This window comes from Melospiza georgiana, chromosome Z (assembly GCF_028018845.1).
Source record: "Melospiza georgiana isolate bMelGeo1 chromosome Z, bMelGeo1.pri, whole genome shotgun sequence".
NCBI classification, from domain to species: domain Eukaryota; kingdom Metazoa; phylum Chordata; class Aves; order Passeriformes; family Passerellidae; genus Melospiza; species Melospiza georgiana.
The window spans coordinates 41740495-41762022 of NC_080465.1; the positions used below are offsets into that span (position 1 = coordinate 41740495).

At 38.3% G+C, this 21528-nt stretch overlaps 1 protein-coding gene across 2 annotated transcripts; it reads left to right on the plus strand.

The window, feature by feature from the left end:
* The first annotated feature begins 432 nt into the window (after nucleotides 1–432).
* Nucleotides 433–19888, plus strand: HMGCR (3-hydroxy-3-methylglutaryl-CoA reductase). 2 transcript variants are annotated; one of them, XM_058044059.1, is made up of 20 exons: nucleotides 433–508; nucleotides 3688–3883; nucleotides 4241–4352; nucleotides 4876–4963; nucleotides 5058–5142; nucleotides 6650–6755; nucleotides 7680–7786; nucleotides 8145–8261; nucleotides 8759–8910; nucleotides 9757–10001; nucleotides 10145–10317; nucleotides 10767–10961; nucleotides 12029–12187; nucleotides 12373–12530; nucleotides 13650–13755; nucleotides 14728–14898; nucleotides 16915–17055; nucleotides 17158–17316; nucleotides 17600–17754; nucleotides 17906–19888. In XM_058044059.1, the coding sequence occupies exons 2-20, from the start codon at nucleotides 3719–3721 to the stop codon at nucleotides 17958–17960; spliced, it is 2649 nt and encodes an 882-aa protein (XP_057900042.1). In that variant the 5' UTR covers nucleotides 433–508; nucleotides 3688–3718; the 3' UTR covers nucleotides 17961–19888. The 2 variants fall into 2 exon arrangements, with proteins under 2 accessions (XP_057900042.1, XP_057900043.1); XM_058044060.1 differs by lacking the exon at nucleotides 433–508 and adding an exon at nucleotides 709–976.
* Nucleotides 19889–21528: the final 1640 nt, after the last annotated feature.

The window sequence follows — 21528 nt, forward strand, 5'->3', positions numbered from 1 at the left end:
CAAAAACAGGAGCTGGGAATGTACACGCTTTCCATGCCTCAGCAAAGCGCGGTATGACCGGGCGGTATCGGAGGCGTGCGGGGCAGCTCCGTCTGGCTCTGGCTTCGGCCCCAGACCCAGACTCGGCCCCGGCCTGAGCGCGGCGGCGGGGCGGGCCCAGGAGGTGGTGGCAGCGCTCCCCAAGCCGCCCAATCAGAGGCCGCGGGGCGGGGAGCGCGGCGCCCCATTGGCGGGCGGCCGATGGCGCGATGGCGTGTTCGCCGCTCCTGATGGCGCGTGGGGCCGCGCGGCGCTCGCCGGGCCGTTGCCGCGGCGATTCGGCGGGTGACGCGCGCGGGCGGGGCGTGCCGCGCGCTCGCCATTGGCCGCGCGATCGGGCGATGGCGGCGCCGGCGTGTCCTTGCGCGGCGGGGCGGGGCGCGGCGCGGGGCCGGCGGGACGGAGCGGGGCCGGCGGCGCAGTCCGGGGCGCGGCGGGACGGAGCGGGGAGCGCGGCTGGAGCGCGGCGGTGAGCGGGGACCCGCGGGGCTGCGGGTGGGGGGGGGGGGCCGTGGGGCTGGCAACACGCGTCCGCCGCGCGCGGCGGGCGGGCTCCGGGCCCGAGTGCCTGTTCGGAAAGGCGGCGTCGCTATCGCCGCACGTAGGGAGTGGCGGCCGCTGCGCTTCACCGCCGCCCTGGGTGGCGTGCGGGGGATGCCCGTGTCTCTGTCCCGTTACCCTCCTGACGCCGTCGGGCTGCCCGCGTTTCGCCTGTTGGACAAACACTGCCTCTCTGGCTGGGCTCTGTGCTGCCGTGTGCGTTCCGGGTGAGCTCCGCACAGGTTTTCTGCGGGCTGCTGTTGCCGCTTGGCTCCTGTAGGTACTGCTGAGTCAGATAGCAGGAGATGGGAAATTAGTGCTGATCGAATAGATGGTGTTGCAGAGGATTGCTCTGAGGTTAGTGAGAGCTGTGTAACAAACCTTAAGAATTTAAGAGGTAAGTCGTTCTGTTACGTGGGTGGTAATTGCACTGAACGTTTACATACAACCGGTCTAGTTTGCCTTTTATACTCTGGTTAATATTTGAGGGAGCCACGTTTGGGGTTTGTCCATATTTTGCATTCTCAAAATGGATTGAGTTTTTACTCTCAAAATGGATTGCTTTATTTTCTAGTCTCGTAGAAATTTTTAATTGAAAACAAAGGCAAACAGGATTTATAAAGCATCCCTTTTGAACCACCATTTTGAAACTCAATAGAATTACAAAGACGTTAAATTTAGGTTTATATTTAATGTTATGTCTTGCTAATTCCAAGCGGCAAGTCAGTGTGTGTGCATAAGTATTTTAAACAGAAATACCAGCTGATGTTATGCATTGAATTTTTTTTAGAGCACTGTAGTGCAGAATCACTAGGTGAAATCATCAATATTTTCTAGAAGTGTCAACTGCATAGTAGAAAGCATCCTGCGCTTTGGGCAGGTTAAATAAACACAAAAACTTTAAAGAATCATTTTGCGTTAGGACTTAGTATCACTTAGTTAACGCCAAGATGAGTGATGAGGCATCCTGTATTTCAAGATAGCAGCAGTTAATAATACTAATAAGATACTATTGATCATTATTTTAATAAATGAATTAATGCATTCCCCCACACACAGTTAATTATATGAAGCCATTTTACTTTTGCCATTTTTGTTTAGACATAGGAAAAATAATTTCTCAATAAAAGATTCTGAAATCTTTTGTTTTTTGATTGTCAGATAATCATTCCAAAATGAAACAGGTGAAGAAGTTGTGTTAGCAGTATTACTAGGTTCAGGACTGCTAGAACTCTATGAAGTCATGTAGTAACTGCTAGTTATGATTTTCCTGAAATAGAGTGGTATTCAAAATTACTTGTGTTTTCAGAGGATGTTGTGATGCCTTTTCTATTTTTTGTGTTGTTTCAAAATCTTCAGCACAGGTATTCTTCTGGCTGGGTTTTATTTTAGTTTTCCTAATTAAAATGTACCTTCCATTGTGCTGAGGAGAAATTATAATACCAGTGTGAAACAGCTTTGCAAGAATTGCGTAAATTTACAGAACAGAATGAAGTGTATACGATATAGAGAAAAAGAAGGAATAATGTCAACTTTAAAAGGAGGGGGTTAGTTTTTTATTTTATTTGAAGAAAGCCATTCAGTTAGGAAATTAAATAATTTGTTCTTAAGGAAGGCAGTCTTCTCAATTATTTTCCAAGTTTGGTTCTACGAGCCACAAACATCCTGTCACACCTTCACTGTGGAAGGATAAAGAAAAATAAATAATTGCTGTTGGTGCTCATGTGATTCAGATTGGTATTGGCTGGAAAGCAAGATGATTCTGGTATCTTTAGGAGCAGTTAGGCAGATAGATTTGCCTGTCTGTTATTTTCTCCATTGAATGTCAGCTTCAGTTTTGATGTCCAAGCAAGTAAGTAATATCAAAAGTCCTGTGGATGGATTGTTGCATTTAGGACAGCACAAATGGATTTTTTTATCATCTTTGAGGTGGTGGTATGTAGACCCCTCAGGCCTCCATGGAAATCTTGCAGTACTAGATTGGTGCATGTAAATTGCAGGCTGTCTCTGTTAGCCAGGCTATTAAGCATTTTTTAAACTTTACAGTCAGTTTTGTAAGCTGTTGTTTCTGTGCAGTGAGGAAAGGAAGGTCCAGTTACTAATGTATGTGAGAATGTTAGGACAATTTATTTCTATGGTATGAAACATAAGTAAAGATCTTTGGCAGACTTGCATAAAGAAACAACGCAGAGCAGATAGACCAGGATCTGGTCTGAAGGACGTGTTGAACATTCATATTGTTAGTTATGAGAAGGATAGCTGTGAAAATTTCTGGTAAACGTTTGTTATCTGTTGGAAGCAGAGGGATGATGAAATGCACCATTAAACAGGGAATAGTAAATGTAGAAGAGAACTGCCACAATACTGTTATGTGAGGATTTGCATGCTTTAGATGAAGAAGGAATATTTTTGAATTGTAATTAATTTGTATCACAGAATAATATTGAATGGAAAGTAGAGAAGACACAGTCAGAAGCATAGCATTGCAATTCCTGCTGTTGAGTATTACCAGTAATGGTTAATTGATAATTTTTCTAACTCATCAGTATTTTTGACAGGAAGAATGAGTACAGAGAAACAACAGAATTTAGTGAGTGCTTACATAGAAGGTAAAAACAAGGATTTTGAGTCAAAGCAGTATCAAAATTGTATGATAGGAAGATTTTGAGAGAGCTCATGAGAGTGGAGAGGCCTTACTGTTAGAATCACAGAATCTTCTGATTTGGAGGGACCCACAAAAGTCATTGAGTTCAGCTGTTGAATGAATGCCCTTTATTGAGATTGAACCCTCAACCTTGGCTTTACTAGCACCCTACTCTAATGGATGACCTAATCCCAGTGGCAAAGACCATGAAGAAACTAGGAAGATGGGTAGTACAACAAAAAAGGTTGAGAAAACAGGAGCAGATCACACACAATATTTTAGAATATTAGAAATAAATGTGTTTTACATGAATGATTGTAGGAAAGGTAAAGATTAGTTTCTTTACACTTCTATGTCTTAAGTGGTTTTGCTTTTATTTCCTGAAGGATGTCTTGCAGGAAAGTGTAGAGGTGTATCTTTTTTCACTGAATCTTGTACTCATATGAAGTATTCCTTTGCTGCAGGTTTGCAAAGTATAGAGAAACAGCCTTGAAAATGCTGTCCAGACTCTTCCGAATGCATGGCCTTTTTGTGGCCTCTCATCCATGGGAAGTCATTGTGGGAACAGTGACTCTCACTATCTGCATGATGTCTATGAAGATGTTCACTGGGAATGATAAGATCTGTGGCTGGAATTATGAGTGCCCCAAAGTTGAAGAAGTAAGGTTTTAAAATAATTTATTTGGTGTAAGGATTTAAAATAATTTTCTTTGGTGTTAATCGGTCCATCCAGGGTTTTCTATAGAATATGATCAAGCTGTGATATATTAGGATTAAAGTAGCTGTGGAGAAGCTTCTTCATGGCCTTCTTTTCTTATTTTGGTTAGCAAAACTGTATGCAAGCAGTGATGCAATGACCAAGCATTTTAGTATTTTTAGTTTTTAAGGCAAGACTAACAGTGATATTTATTTTATTCTGGAACTTAACTTTTAATGCAGCTTTACAATGAACTTAACATTTCACAGTGAACTTCCCATAGTGTGAAAGCTAACTAAATTGCTTTGTATTTCATACAGGATGTTCTGAGCAGTGACATCATCATCCTGACAATCACACGCTGCATAGCAATTCTTTATATATATTTCCAGTTTCAGAACCTAAGGCAGCTTGGATCAAAATACATTTTAGGTATTTTGTCTGATTTTTGTATTTGCTGTATGTGTTTTAATTGTGGGGGACGTGGTTTACCTAAATTGGTAACAAATACTAAGCTTTTAATCCTTATGTTCACAACAGCATTATTTTAATTATTTTCTAGATAGCAGAAAAAGTCTTTTGCACGTATCAAAGTACTATTTTTTGGGGGGGGGAAGGTTGTGTAGGATTATATAAACACTGAAAATGTCATTCTTGAAATAACTGTTTATTATGTGAAATACTTAAAATTGTAGAGCTGTTTAAGATTTTACTTAAGATTTATGGCTTTTATTTTGAGTCTTACTTTGAATGCATTACAAATTTTAGATTTTAATGTCTATAAAAAATAGCTTCTCCTTCAGTTTGCATCTCAACTGCTGTTAGTGCACTGAGACAGGAATTATCATTCATTGTCATGATTCATCTAAAAGTGGGAGAATTTTGGGTTTCTTTTCTTTTCCTTTTCCTCTTCTATATATAGGCAAAAAATTTCCTATTCTCTTGTTTTTTTAAGGTATTGCTGGCCTCTTCACAATCTTCTCAAGTTTTGTTTTTAGTACAGTGGTAATTCACTTCTTGGATAAAGAACTGACAGGTTTAAAGTAAGTAATGAATTGTTATTCTGGATTTCATGCTTATATTTTTTTTCCTGTACCATAAACCTTGAATTTTAACATATGCCTCTGTTTTTTTCAGTGAAGCTTTACCATTCTTCCTGCTTCTGATTGATTTGTCAAGAGCAAGTGCATTAGCCAAATTTGCGCTCAGTTCCAACTCACAGGTCAGGCAGGGGAGCTATTTTTGAGGATTTTTTGGTTGTTTGATGCTTTGCTGTGGGATTTTTGTTTGTTTGTCTTGCAATGGTGATTTTTAATTTAATGTTCAGAATAGAGCATTGTCCCATGTCAGGCGATTAGAACCTAGGTGAGCTTGAAGGCCCCTTTCAAGACAAGTCATTTTATAATTGTATGAGTAATCCAAGTGGAGAGACACACAGGCAAATAATGTCTTGGGGATACATAAATAACAAAAGGATCAAATTCTATCCAGATTCTCTGTTCTCTTGTCTTCAAGCCAGATCAGTGTTCAAGTGAATAGTAATATGGTAAAACTAGTGTGCACAGCCATGGGCATTGTTAATTTTATGTATGAGCATGACTTCATTAAATTGGAACTTTAAACCAGCAATGCTTACAGCTCTTCCAAGGAGGCTAAAGTTCCTAGACAAAGTCTTCCTTAAAATGGTTACTGATAGTGAAATAGTTAATTTCTAGGACTCAGGAACAGTATCTAAAGACACATCCAATGTTACACTGTTACTACAAAAAGAAGCATAATTTTAGGCCAAATGTTAGCAGAATGAATGTAGCATATGTGCAGACAAGAACATCCGTACTCCAATACATTTAACACAACACATTAGGAGAGATTGACAGGACATCTTGCTTGTTGTACCTGGTAATGTTTGTTTCCTAATAGTCCAAATTCTGAACTAAGAGTATTTAACTGGGATTACTTTGTGCTTACAAAATACTGTACATGGCATTTACACATACTAATTGTGGCAAACTGTGTTGTATTTGAATTTGGTGTATATTACAATGTACAGTTTCTATATATGCAATATAATGTGTTCTATATTATTTATGATTACTGCAGGTACAGAATTTTTTATTAATTTTAAGAGAATATTTTACAAATAGGTTTCTTCTACAGTTTTTTCCCCCCTGCTGCCCTAATAATACCATCACCAGGAAAACAGTAGCAAGCTCTCTAGAGTTTATCATGCCTGCTTTCTGGAGGAAATCCTTTTCTCCCCATCAGAAAGCTTTAGTGCCTTTTGTGACCTCTTTTCTATTAGCTGAGTCTACAGAGTTAAGTATAAAATACTAAAGTAATAGTAGTTGAAGTACTGATGTGTGATTGTAAGAAATGTTGAAATCCATGACACAAATGCCTTCTATCATGTCTTCAGATTTAGAAGTGGTGTTCTTTTGAATTTGCTGTAATTAATGTCTCTGCCCATCAGTGTTGTAGAAGCTTAGAATACTGATGAGGCAAAGGTAGAGAAATTAGTCAAAATTAAATAATTTTGTGTCAATAGTGAAAGTATAATTACTTAGAGGAAATAGAATAGATTCTCTGTACACTTTCTCGTAATAGTTCATTTTCAATAAATGTTTTAGAAGGCCTTACCACCATAATACTACTCTGTTTACTAGTCATGTTATGTATAACTTAGTTTGGTTTTTGTCTTCATGTTAATGGACAGAAATTTTTCTTTCTAGGATGAAGTAAGAGAAAATATTTCACGTGGGATGGCAATATTAGGCCCTACGTTTACCCTGGATGCACTTGTGGAGTGTCTTGTAATTGGTGTTGGTACCATGTCAGGTGAGCCATACAGTGTAAGGGTCTAAATATTTCCAGTTAAAAAAGACGTTTTGAGAGACATTAGAGTATGGAGAGTTTCAAATAATAGGTGTTAGCCATGAGAGTGGAGCAACTTAATCTATTTATTTATCTATCTCCTAATTAGCTTATTTTACTGGTTACTGGAAATATGAATAATATATACATGCTGAACCAAAGTTTTAAATACTAGTAATGGCTTTCCTTGAGCATTGTGAAGTAGGAATGAACATCTGTGCAGCTGCTTTCATAAGATTTGGTTTGGGTTTTTTTCAACTACACTGCATACCTTTACAGCATCTTCTAGCAGTTGCTCTTCAAATAATTTCAGTCCTTTCAGGGTATTGTGTATTAATAAGCTGTTTCCTTCTTTATATCTTAGGGACAAAAACTTATTTTGCTGCTGTATATAGTTTTTTAAACCCAATTCATCCTGTTAGCTCTTTGATCCTTACTAAGGCAGTTACATACTGCATGTACCCCATGCATAGCTGGCCTTTTCTGGATACTTTTGAAGAAGTAGGTGGGGTGTATACTGTTACTTCTTCTCTGAACATCCCATGTTTGAAAAGGGAGTTCAGTACATAGTGTTGGCTAATTTTTTTTTGCTCAAATAAGTAAGGAGTTTCAAGCTTTCATGATGTAGTTTAAAATCTTGGTGAACTTCATTTGTACTCATTTAGAATTACACCTTAAAATACTTTTCTGTCTCTACATAAATACATATTGTGCTTAGAATAAGCCAATGCACAATGAGTAGGCCTTAAAATGCTTGTTTTTAATTAATCTCGATAGTTCCTTCTGTAATCAGCAATGTCAGTTTAATGATTTCTTTCTTAGTCCAGCAGCACTTATTCAGCTATAGCTAATTGGATATTCAAATGTAAAAACTGTCTTTTTATTTAGGTGTACGACAGCTTGAAATTATGTGCTGCTTTGGCTGTATGTCTGTTCTTGCCAACTACTTTGTCTTCATGACCTTCTTTCCAGCTTGTGTGTCCTTGGTATTAGAGGTAAGACCAGCTTCAAGACAACCTCAAGTTTAGTATTCAGCCCTGTGCTTCTGTAAGCTGTATTTTTCATCATGGAGTTATATGCCAGCATGTTCATCTTCCTTTCAAAGTAAACTGGTGACATGACAGCAATGTGTAAATATCACTGTAAATGAGTCACACTCAGTAGTAGTTGTGATCTAAAGCAAACTAAACAGATGATACTGTAACTTATTGTCTGTCCAGGGTTTTTCACAATTGAAAGTCTAACTATAGACTCTTGGTAATTTGTCAGTAATCAAATAAAAATGTAATGTGGATCTTATTTGTTGGTTCTTCTAATAGGTACTATATATGACTTGTTTTTATTTTATTGCAGCTTTCAAGAGAGAGTCGTGAAGGGCGCCCTATATGGCAGCTTAGTCATTTTGCTCGTGTTCTGGAAGAAGAAGAGAATAAACCAAATCCTGTGACACAGAGGGTCAAAATGATTATGGTTTGTGGCTCTTTTTCATCTGTGGTTATGCAATCAGTGAGGTGTCCTGGTGCAAAAATTAAGCTTTTGTTTCCTATAGACTTGTATTCTGAAGCCCATTAGTTGAACTTAGTCATAGTTTTTAATTAACTTACCCTATATCTACACCTGTCATTTTCCTGCCTATGGCATTTCTGTGCCAAGCACTCAGGGCTCTTTCGTGTGTACTCCCTCTTGCCCCTGCAGTACCCTCAGCTTCCTTTGCTTATTTCTTGAGTGAGAGAAAAAGTGTGGGTGGGACACATCCAAAGCTACTATACAACAGTGCCACAGTAGGCCAAAAAGGGTGTTAATTAGAGGTGTAGAAAATCAGCTTTTGGATTTTAGAAGCGTGGGAAACATGGGGGGAAAAAGCTAGCAAAAAAACCCAAATAAAAAGAGGGCAATATTTACTCTTACTAGATTAGATACCAAGTTACATTTGAAAAATTAATACTTGTTTTGTGTTTTTGATACAGTCACTGGGTTTGGTTCTTGTTCACGCCCACAGTCGTTGGATAGCGGAACCAGCTGCTCAAAACAGTACTGTTGAAAATTCAGTGGGATTGGATGAGAATGCACCAAAGAGAATTGAACCTAATGTTTCACTGTGGCAGTTCTACCTTTCTCGGTGGGTGGCTTCACAGAAGTGTGATTGTGCTGTATTTCTACTGCTGCCAAGCTAGAAGCTTGTTATCCTAGATCACAAGTCTTGCACACTTTCAGGTCTGACCACTGTAGGACGTCTTGGAATCAGAGGTGACATTTCAGAAGAAATGTCAATATTATGCCATTTGTCCAAACTCTTGCAGTAGTCAAGAACATGATCAAGAGCTAGTTCTCCTGTATGCATCAAAACATTGTCTTTTCCCACTAGCATCTTTCACAGCATACCGGGAAATAGTTTTAAAACTGCACCAGAGTAATTTACTTACATAGAGTTTCTCACCATTCACACCTAAGTGCAAAAGGTGCAGAACTCATTTTATATTATGGCTTTTCCTTCAGCTCAATTCAAGTTAGTGTCACCTGTCATTTCATGTTATTTCTGAGAAGTCAGAACTTTCGGGTATAGGCTTGGATTCGTAGCAGTTCATCTTGCATGATAGTAGTCCTAATTGGTAGATAATGATAAATGAAACTTTGTCTTGTCATTGGGGGACAGGTGTCAAATCAATTTGATGTAGCTATCAGTGAATCTTTTACAGTCATTTTTTCTACTGGGGCTGCTTTTTAGCCAGATTTATGTAACTCTTTAATGACATCTGAAGATTTTCATGTTGATAGTAGTATGAAGAATGATTTTTCCACCCTAGCCTAGAATACTTCAACATCCTGGTAGAAAATATCTCCTGACTGGAATTTCTGTAACTATGTGAGGATGGAATTATTACCTTTCTGAAGTAAAAAAATATCAGAATGCTGTTACAAGCAACAAATTGTATATACTGTGTATTTACTTTTTGATAATTTTTAGAATGGCCAGTATGGATATTGAGCAAGTAATCACGCTTGGATTAGCCCTTCTCCTTGCTGTCAAATATATTTTCTTTGAGCAAGCGGAGACTGAATCTACGCTCTCACTGAAGAATCCCATAACATCTCCTGTGATGGTACAGAAAAAGGTCCCTGAAAATTGTTGCAGGAAGCAGACTGGAGTTCTGAAAAACAATCAAAAATCTAACACAGGAGAAGAAGCTTTCATATCCAAAGATGAAAGTGGTAGGTAATTTTTATAATTTTAAAGTCTGGACCCATTAATGAGTATTTGGAACAAATTATGCAATCTTTGGTAGCATATTATATTTGGTATCAAAACTTCAGTATTTTGTTAACTGGAGCTCATTTTTATTATCTTTGTACAGCTGAAGTCATAAAACCTGTATTAGCAGAATCATCAACCAAGGCTACATTTGTGGTTGGCAATTCCAGCCCTGTGGAAACTACTTCATATCTGAGTGGAAAAGAGGAAGAGATTGAGTTACCTAAAGAGCCACGTTCTATTGAGGAATGTGTTCGTATACTTGGAAATGCACAGGTATGGAAAAATAACTTTTATGAAACCCCTACTGCAGCATCTGAGTTAAGAATTGCTAGAGTTCTTTTCCCAGCTTTTAGATGATCCCACTGGTTGTAATATCATTCTTCAGGAAATTACATGTCTTTAATAACATGGGGGAGTGTGGAGGTCACAGCTAAAACAAAACCCTTTAATAAGTTACTTCTCAAGTCAGTTGAGAAGGATAGGAAGAGGGATCAGCTTCATCATTGATAACATTCCAAGTCTTTGGAGCTTCATCATGTACACGTACGAGTGTGTGTCTGATCATGAAAGTTTTTGATCATATGTTGGCCTGCTGTAAAACCTGATGTTGGCAGTTGACCCCCTTTAGCAAAGTAAAGTTGTTATTCTTTTTCTTTTAGAAACATTTAAAATGATTTTCACCAGGAGAGTCTCTGTTTTCTCTCTCCACCCTTTGTTTCCAGGAAGGAGCAAAATTTCTTACTGATGCTGAGGTTATCAGCTTAGTTAATGCTAAGCATATTCCTGCATACAAACTGGAAACCCTGATGGAAACCCAGGAGCGAGGTGTATCCATTCGCAGACAGATGTTATCTAAGAAACTTCCTGAACCTTCATCTTTGCAGTACCTTCCTTACAAGAATTATAATTATTCTTTGGTAAGGATGAAGTAGACAAGCAGAACTCACTGTATAACTATATTCCAAACACATGAAGAAGAAAACCATGAGCCTGTTGGAACGATTCCGGAGGAGGCCACTAAGTTGATTGCGGGTTGGAATATCTCACCTGTGAGGACAGGCTAATAGAGTTGGGATATTTCATCCTGGAAGTGGAAGCTTTGGGAAGACCTTAAAGAACTTTCCAGTATCTGAAGGGGGCTTACAAGAGAGTGGAAGAGGGGATTTGCACAAGAATCTGTAATGAAAGGACAAGGCAGAACAACCTTAAGCTGCAGAAGGGCAGATTTAGATGTTAGGAAGAAATTCTTCACTGTGAGTGTGGTGAGACACTGAACAGGTTGCTCAGAGAAGGTGTGGATGGTCCAAACGTGGCAATGTTCAAGGCCAGGTTGGATGGGGCTCTGAGCAACCTGATTCAGTGAAAGGTGTCCCTGTTTTTGGCAGGGGCATTGAAACTAGGTGGTCTTTATGGTCCCTTCCAACCCAAACAAGTCTATGGTTCTTTGAAATAAATCCATAGTCATGCATGTGAGTTAACAATAAGCATGGTCAAAACTGATGTAGAAGGAAAAAAATAAAAGGCAGACATGAGGCACCAACTTTAATTGCTCTTAATGTTTTTAAACCTAGGGTGGTGCATGAGTTTTGTAAGTTATCCAGAAAATATTTCCTATCAAAGTATGCAGCTGACTTATCTGAGAAATGTGGAGTTCTACTGAAACTGAGCCACAATTCAACTGAATGACAATAATAAAATAACCTTGAGCACAAGTTAAAACTGAATATTTTTTTAAATTAAAACTTCAGGGTTATTTAAGTAACATTTAGTACTATACAGGATTCAATATATCTTGCCTAGTGTTGAATAACGTTCGCTGTTGATAGTTATAGCTGTTAACTTTTTGAGGTGGCAGTGAGTTGCTTTATGGGTAAATTTGTGTTTTACAAAGATGCCTTGGTGTAGTCATAGGCATTGTATGTAGTATGCTGTGCTGTACCACTGGAATGTAACCTAAGTGATTGTTTTGTTTGGTTTCTGTAAGGTGATGGGAGCTTGCTGTGAAAACGTGATTGGATATATGCCTATTCCTGTAGGCGTAGCAGGACCACTGGTTTTGGATAACAAAGAGTTTCAGGTGCCAATGGCAACAACAGAAGGGTGTCTTGTAGCAAGCACAAACAGAGGATGTAGAGCAATATGTGTAAGTACTGTGTGACTTTAAAAGCTTAGAAAACTTCCTGTATTATAAAATACATAAATATAATGCATAAAAATAGGCGTTATATAAACCTAAACATATTCAGGTTTATATAATGCATATTTTTGATTTCTTGAAAACTAAAGTTTCAGTAATCTTACTTTATCCCCCTTCTGCTTTGGTTTTAGCTTGGTGGAGGAGCAAGTAGCCGCATTCTGGCAGATGGGATGACTCGAGGACCTGTTGTAAGGTTGCCCACTGCTTGCCAGGCTGCAGAGGTGAAAGTCTGGCTTGAAAGCCCCGAAGGTTTTAAAATAATGAAGGAAGCTTTTGACAGCACAAGTAGGTTAGTATGATGGCTGTTCCAGCTTCATTTCCAGACATAAGACTTCTGTGGATGGTAGAAAGATCTCATTTGGTTTTTTTGGAGTACTGCAATTGGCTGTCCCAATGCTGTGAGTATCTAAGAGGACAGAAGTCAGTCTGGCTGTGTGCCAAGGCTAGCAATAAACATTTTTCACTGATAATGGTAAACTGCTGTATGTTAACAACAAATAGATAGACATTCTATAATAATTAATAGAATATTAATTTGTCTAAGCTTTTTTTAAAAGATCCTATAATCTTATTTTGATTTTTACTAGGCAGAGTAACTGTAACTGTAATTACTATGCAGAAAAAATCCTCAAAGTTTGGTCGTAAACCTTTCAGATGATATTATTAGTATTAATCTGAGAAAATACAAGGTAAACTAATGCTAGAACTGAAATGCTAAAAAAATATAAAACGTGCTAAGAATAAGTCTATTTCAAGCCCTAAAGTTTTCTCAAGGGCTTATGATGATCTTCTTGCTTTAGGAAGATTCAGAGAGAGATTTTCTTACCTGTTGTGTTTCTTAACAAGCATCAGCCAAAGATACATCTGTATTTTGGCCAGAATCCGTTCATGCTGCTTTTTAAATGCAGTACTTTCTGCCTTTTGAGTGACTTGTGCAGCTTGCAGTGTTGAAGATAGCATGCTTTTTACCTTGCTGTAAAACTTACATCAGAATTTCCAAAGGCCTGATTATTACTTTAGATCTGGTAGTGAGATGTTTAAGGAATTCAAGTGAATAAATTTATGTTAGCAGTTGAGGATATTTTATTTCTTGAAGTGCAGGGATAGAAAACATAAAAAGCCAGTGAACACTTTAACAGTGAATATTTTTGTTGTACTTATTCAAGAAAGCACCATCTCTGGAAGGGTTCAGGAAATGACTGGACATAGCACTTGGTGCTGTGGTCCTGTTGAAAGGATGATCGTCAAAGACTGGACTTGTTGGTTTTACAGCTCTCTTCCAAATGATTCGTAAAGGAATTTATTATTCTGTATTTAGCAGTGCAATTTGCAAAGATTTACTGCCATTTTGCCACTTAAAGCTAATATTCCCATGAGCATTGTAAGTGATAGTTACATTTTCTTGCAGGTTTGCCCGCCTACAAAAACTTCTCATCAGTTTGGCTGGTCGTAACCTTTATATCCGGTTTCAGTCTGGAACAGGGGATGCAATGGGAATGAATATGATTTCAAAAGTAAGGATCAGTCCCCTTAAATATTTTAAAAAATGGGTATTCCTTTTTGAAAATAGCCTAATAACCTGTGACATCTGGAGGACAAAGACAAGACACAGTGGTCTTTGCATAAAACAATAAAAATTTTTGGTTTTGTTAAGTGTAGACAAAACTAGGAAGAAACTTACGAAGGAAGGAAATAATTTTTTATTTTATATTTTTATAATTATTTAAAAACAGTATTTTTGGTAATAGGAAGCTAAAATGGTTGCACTGTTGCTTAAAGCCAAAGATTTTATCCAGTAGTAATTATTCTGTTACTGTGTTTATTATTTCCTAGTTAATAAAGAATTAGGAGTGGCAGCAGAGAGGTGTTCTCTAGTTTTGCTTGTTTTTATGCAAACATGGGGAAGAATTTGAGATGTGATCCTTAGACTGCATCTCTAGGTTGCATATCTAGATCCTTAGATTGCTTATCTAGATCCTTAGATTGCAAAATTATAATGTTAGACTTAAACTTATTTTAGAATAGGCAGTCAGAACCATTATAAAAGTGGATCTGATCATAGACAGTCCTAATATAGCAGATTTTCTAGTCTTGATTTCCTGGTGTAAAGAAGCTCTTTCCTCTACATGCATATTTTTTTCAATCTATGCCTGTAATAGTTTAACTTTAGTTCCTGTTGTATCTTCAGTATGGTACCCATATGTCTGTGTACCTAGACTGTATCCAGGGAGTCTGTATGTACTGGGAAAAATCAGTTATTCCCCAATGTAATTCCCAGAATGATTAGAAAAAAAGATAGTCATAATTGTTTGTGGTTTTTCCCTTTCTATTTCTTGTTTCTTCATTATATTTTTTGTATTTTTCTATTTTTTCTTTTCTTCCACTGTAACTGATTATCTGATTAGGATACTGTTCCACTGTCCTTGAATGGCTTGTTTTACACCCATAAAGATAAACCTAGCCTATTACCTGTTTCTCTCTAACAGGGTACTGAAAAAGCACTGGTGAGGCTGAATGAAGAGTTTCCTGACCTTCAAGTTATAGCTATCAGTGGTAACTACTGTACAGACAAAAAACCTGCTGCTATAAACTGGATAGAAGGAAGAGGAAAGTCTGTTGTCTGTGAAGCAGTCATTCCAGCTAAGGTTGTTAGAGAAGTAAGTGTCTGGTCTCTTGTTTATAACTGATGCTTATTTTACATTGTACATATGAACTGAAAGTTGTTTTACAGGTAAGAATGGTTCTTAAATGTCTTTTCAGGTACTTCTGTAGGATAAGCCATTTCTCTGAGTCAGTAGATTCTTCCTTTTTCATTGTGGCTAGTGTGAAATAGTGTGTATGTGTTCAATGATGCGTAGTGATGTGTTTGATATCTAGTTGAAGGCATTGGGATTTTCATGGTTAACCTCTTAAAAATTATGCCACATTTTGACAGATGTTTACATGTGGTGTTTTGTGTGTCATTAAAGCCAGTCTTTTAACCCTGTCACTCATATTTTTTGTCACACGCACCTGGCTTTCTCTTCAGTATTTATATGCTTCCTACTACAGTGGAAACGGATAATCAGGTGGTTTACTTACTCCAAAGCTGTCTTGGCATCTCACATGACCAAGGGTATTACTTTATAAGCAATGCCAGTTGTATTCTCTGGCTGGCTTGTCCTCCATTACAACAGTGTCTTAGATTCTCTTCCACCCAAGTTCAGAAGATGGCTTCTGTGTCAGATAAAATCCATTGCCTGTTACCTGGTTGTCGGCACTGGCCACGGGAGACAATATCCAAGGAAGAATTCATGCATTGTAACACTTGTTTAAGATCTTATAAGTGGGTGATTGCATACTGGATAGGGTGGTTTGTTTTTCTTTTTTTTGCTTGCTTTCCCTTAGTGATTTGTCCAGTCTCTTCTGGGACACTGTATGAACTTCTAGAACTACTATTCTGGGCAGTATTCCACAGTCCAGCTTCACCTTGTGTGAGAACTACTTTTGTATTAATTCCAATTGATGATGCCCCAGTTTTGTACTGGGAGAGATGTTTAAGACTTTTCATCTTCTCTCAACTGTTCAAGATGTTACAGCTCTGACACAGCAGGTCCACCTTCCCAGCTATTTTCATTTTCAGACTAAAATGTACTAGTTTCTCTATCAGCAGTGAGTCAACAGACTTCCAGTATGTCTTTGAACATGCTTACCTCTGTATCTTTTACAGTTCTACCATGTCTAAAATTCTGGGTACAGAATTTGACACAGGATTCTAACAGTGTGTGCAAAATGGATTTATACATTGACATAATTCATGTCTTCTGGGGTAGTTTACTGTTTTTCAAATTGTTGACTGGCAATATCTATTGTAACCTCAAGATTTCATTCCAGGGTAGTAAAGGGGAGGTAGTCCTTTCATGAGCATTGATAATTTTTAGGTAAATTTGGGAAGGTTTTCCTCAAACCCCAGCCCTGTATGTCACCACATTTACTTATACTGAACTTGTAATACATCAATGTTATGTTTTTGTCAGTGCTGCAGACTTTGTGCAGATAAATACTGTTCCTGCTGTGCAGGAATATCTTAAATTTTCCTCAACAACAGTATCTCTTTTGACCATCTTTGATCACTTTTGTATTAAATTCAGTATAAATCTCTTACTTGAAATTTTCAAAATCCAGTCACTAAAAATAAATATGTCACTTAATTTTATATTACTGTTCATAGTATTTATTTACCTATGTAGAACAGTTGTTTGTGTTGGAACTTTTGTTTGTTTTGCATACAAATATAGAGCCAAATTTGGGAAGAGTTTAGTGTCTGGAACAAATTGACAGGAATGATGGAGTCATGTAAAGGTAAATTAATGGGATGTTTCTGCCAAGATGATTTTACTTGTTCCATTCTGAATATAAGGGAGACTTTGAAATGGAGTACTCACCAGCTGTGAGCTTTTCTCAAAGGTCTGTGAAAGTCCAAATCCTTTGTTTGAACTTTTCCATTGTTACTTGGACATCCTATATTTAAAAGTCTTCTTTGGAACAAAAATAAAAGGTATCCAGGACAATGATTGATTCAAATTCCATACAGAGGCAAACAAGGGGTGAGGGCCATGAATAACCATAAATAGAGTATTTCTACTCCTGCCTGAGGAAAAGGGTAGTAAAAGTGTATCTATCACTTTGTCCAGGTGTTGAAAACAACTACGGAAGATCTAGTTGAAGTTAATATAAACAAAAATTTGGTGGGTTCTGCGATGGCTGGTAGCATAGGTGGCTACAACGCACATGCAGCAAACATTGTGACAGCGATCTACATTGCCTGTGGTCAGGTAGGTTTGTTATACACCAGTTCACATTTTCTTTAGTTCAGTAATTCTTAATCAAACACTGATTTAAGTGTCTGATTGTTGTTTCTCCTCCTTGATCTGAAGGATGCTGCGCAGAATGTGGGCAGCTCCAACTGCATCACTTTGATGGAGAGAACTGGTTCCACCAATGAAGACCTGTACATCAGCTGCACGATGCCTTCTATAGAAATAGGGACTGTTGGTGGAGGCACCAACCTGCTCCCACAGCAGGCCTGTTTGCAGGTATAGTTCTCAAAGCTGAAAGCAACTTATCATCTTAAAGCAAAGGTTGCTTTCATGTGGTGTGCAAGCAATATTGCAGGAATGGGGCTGCTTGAAACTTGGTGTATTTATATGAAAATGTTAGAAATGTCTAATGAACTGTTTTCATATATCCAGTTTCTAAAGCTTAAGACATTTACTAATGTCTTAATAATATTAAAGAGACTCATTGGGTATAATTTAGAAATACTACCAAATATATAATAAATTTCATAGCATAATACTGCCTTGTATTTTTTTCCAGATGTTAGGGGTTCAAGGTGCAAGCCAAGACAACCCTGGTGAAAATGCCCGTCAGCTTGCTAAAATTGTTTGTGCTACAGTGATGGCAGGGGAATTGTCATTAATGGCTGCTCTTGCAGCAGGGCATCTAGTCAAAAGCCACATGATCCACAACAGGTAAAAAATGGAAAAATCTGTGTATTTATCTGCTGTTTTGATCCTCTTACAAGTACAGGAGAGTCAATAATGATTATGTGACTAATTGCAACACACAGAAGCCGTGTAACATTTTAACTATCTAATGTAGTTATCTTGCTTGTTTTATTAGGTCAAAGATAAATCTACAGGATCTTCAAGGAACCTGCACTAAAAAGGCAGCTTGAATACTGAAATGGGTTTGAAATGAAGAATTGTTTTAGGAACTGACCAGGTGCACAAGGAAAAAAAACCAAAATCTATGAAGTTTAGAATAAAGATTGCCTTCAACTCAATGATGTCTGTGTAAGAGAAACTAAGAGATCAAGACTTGAGACTAGCTATGCTTGACCTTCTTCAGTGGTTAGAAACTGTGAAAAGAAGTCCTGTCAGATATCTTGAATATTCTTTCAAATTCTTTAAAATTCTTACTCTTACAAAAATTCTTTCATACTTTCAAACTCTTAACTCTTACACATCATTTTCTGAAGAGTCAGTCTAATGTTTTCATAGGTTGAGATTATTTTGCCTAATAAGGTCCTGCTAACTACTAAACTGAAAAGTTATGTAATGTACTTTGTACATTTAAAGCAACAAAACAAAAGAAGTTGGTGTAAACTTGGATTGAATGCGCTGGTCCTTGCCATCTTTATTTTCTGGTTAAGCAAGCATGTTTTTTAAAGTGATGGCAAGCCTAATCACTTTCTATGAACTCCCAGTTTTAATTTGTTCACATGTAAAACAGGTCTTAGGCTACCAGACAGTTTAATTGAATTATATTAGTTTAATAGAAATCTCTGTCTATATATAGTACTTAATTTGCTGCTGCTTCAGCTAAGCAGTGTTCAGTGTTTAAGTCCACAATCTAGGTTATTCCTTTATGTAAAACTTGTGATCTTTTATATTTTGAACTGTTAAATATAATCTGTACTTGAAGTAGGGAAGAACAGTGTCTACAACTGTTTTGGTACTTTGTAGAAAAAATGAAATGGCAACTTCAAAACAGTTATGTGTCAGATATTTAAGCAAATGTAGTTTCTCAGAGAAACATTATTTGATAGGAGTGCATTCAAACAGGAGTCAAGAACAGATGTTCAAGAACAGATGTTTACACTTACTTAACAAGAATTCTCTTTAGGAACATACATACACATTGTGTACCTTATGTTGGGGATTTTTATAAGGTGTTTAACGCTTATTCTCCAAGAATAGGTGTTTATCCACCATTTCAGCTGAAATAAAACTAAGCCAGAAGACCACACTGTTCTTATAAAAAAAAGGAGGGGATTTTTTTTCTTTTAATTTCCTTTTGAACTTTCTTTTTAAGGTGGGGAATATTTATTTTAAGAATAAATTTTAGCTTTTTTGTCAATGAAAAGTACTAATTAAGGGGATTCATTGAAATAACATGTTAATGTAAGAAGCAGTTTTTGTAATAAAATACTGTACTTGGACCAGTGAAGCAGTCTCAGGTGTTCTTACTGTAATAAAGAAAACCCAGGTTTATTCTGGTTTGATTCACCTTCAGGAATACTGCTAAATGCATAGCCCTGCCTAGTTAATCACAGGAGGAAAATTATTAATATGCTTGATGATTTTTTTGTTTGGTTGGTGTTGGCTTTTCTTGTTTGACTTTTTGTGGGGGGAATCAGTGGATTGGGCTGGGTTTCCTGCAGCATCATTCCTAAAGGGGTGACTAGTAGAGGTGCTCTTCTAATGTGCAGATTTGATATACATCATGGTGGGTTGCTTTGTAGTACATTTACGCATTAATATCCATTGTAATGAGCTCATAAATGTAATGTGCAAGCATGAAGACATACTACATGCTAGATATGTTATGATGGCATGTAAATAGCAAATACCATGAATGTTTATCTTCCTGCAGTATTGTTGCTAATTGCTATTTTTATTTAAGAAAATTTGGAATTACTTTGTTTCTATGTTCATTCAATGATTTTATTTAACACTGGTCTGGCAATAAATGGTGATTCAGTGTTCATTTTGGTGGATTTAACTGACATTCTGTCTGGCAGAATTAACTTTTTGTATTACTAAACTGTGTACATTTTGGTACAGAACTACTTTTTCAGTTTCAGTAAAACCACGGAAAACACATTGGCTTAATTGTGGTATGTTAAGCTTACTTTATGACTTAGTGACAAATTTATAGAGAGTCTAAATTAAGAGAGTTAATAAAGAGACACTAGCAAGCAGTGCTAAACACAGCCAGGGCTGTGACACCAGTACTTCTCCCCTTGTTTGCAGAAGCCTGTTGGCACTCATTTATTGTCCTCAAAGTTTAATTAGGCAATTTGCCCAAGGGAGAGAACTAACTCGCTGCAGCATTAGACATACCTTCTGCTGAGGCCCGTTCGGCAAAATCAAAACACTGATCTAGAACTGAATTTCTAGAATTGTCGTAACTTCAGTGCTATACTTTTGCTATGGGTAATGGTTTCCCAAATATTTTGAAGCCCTAGAAGAAAAAAACATTTAAAATAGTGTGTTTGACTCTGGTACCACCTTGCTTCTTTCTTTTCCTCTTTTCTCCTCTGTGTGCTGAATCTAATTTACCCTATAACACACCAGTTCCCTTTTGCTGCCTGGTGTGGCAGTTTCAGCACTGAGGCTTGCAAGCACTCCAGCCCCAGCTAGCCCCAACCAGAGAGCTGTTGCCCAGCTGCTGCAAGGCTGTGTCAGTGAACTGTGCATTACTGAACCTTCCTGATGGAGAGAGCAGCTCCAGCACAGGGATGCACATCACTGTGACATGCACCCTGAGCAGAGCTGTGATACCGGAAGCCTGGTATGGCCTGTGCTGACGTGGGGGGATGTGGCTCTGCCAGGCTCCAGCACAGGCATTCCTAGGCATGCACACTGATTCCTGGGAAAGAGCACAGCTGGGAAACCACTTGCTTTCTCATAGGAGTGTACAAGTACACACTGGGTGTGTCAGTGCACAAACAGTGGACAATTTTCATCCTTGATGTGAACTTTGCTCATAAGGTGAATACAGCCCTGGGAAAAGCTGTGGTAGAGGGCCTGTCCTACTTCCAGCTCTCTTGCGGGGTGCAGTGCGAGCTCTGGCTATTACTCAGAGTGTTTTTCAGATATGTGATCCTCTCCATCTCCTTTAGGACATGGCTTACCATTTTCAACATCCTATCCTCTTTTTCCCTTTGGCTTTGTTTAGGGAAGGTTCATATTGCACAATGATGCCTGCTGAAACAAGATGATAGTTTGGGATCCTGTCTTGCCCCAGGGCAAGTTTGTATTCCTGTCAGGTCCGCCTTGTCCTACACACAGAGTAAGAAGTGACACTGGTGTGCATCCAGTGACGCCCCTAGAACTGACAATTCCATACCTTGTCCTCCTGCCTGGAGATGTCTGCTGGCCCCAGGCTCACCTTGCTTACTAGCCTGTGGAAGGGGGAAGGCCTGCTTCTGAAGTTAATCTCACCTCAGTGCTCCAAGGCTTTTGCAGTCTATTACACAATGCAAAACTACTTAGCATCCTGCCTTAACCACCAGCTTTGCTTTGGTCTGCTCTTAGGGGACTCCAAGAGCTTTAGCCCCAGCTTTCGTAAGTTGCTCCCATTCCATTCCCACTACGACTCAGGCCTTCTAGAAGAATATGGTGGGTTGACCTTGTTTGCCCCCATTTAAACAGGACAGGAAAGAGAAATTGTAAAGGCAAAAATGAGAAGACAGATTGAGATAGAGACTGCTTAGGAGATAAAGTGAAGCTACACAT

Excerpts from the sequence above, each read along its gene's own strand:
- HMGCR (XM_058044059.1), top strand. The coding sequence starts at position 3,719 with ATGCTGTCCAGACTCTTCCGAATGCATGGCCTTTTTGTGGCCTCTCAT. Across the intron at positions 8,262-8,758 it reads AGAGGGTCAAAATGATTATG|TCACTGGGTTTGGTTCTTGT; the intron begins GTTTGTGGCTCT and ends TTTTTGATACAG. Across the intron at positions 12,188-12,372 it reads GAGGATGTAGAGCAATATGT|CTTGGTGGAGGAGCAAGTAG; the intron begins GTAAGTACTGTG and ends CTTTGGTTTTAG.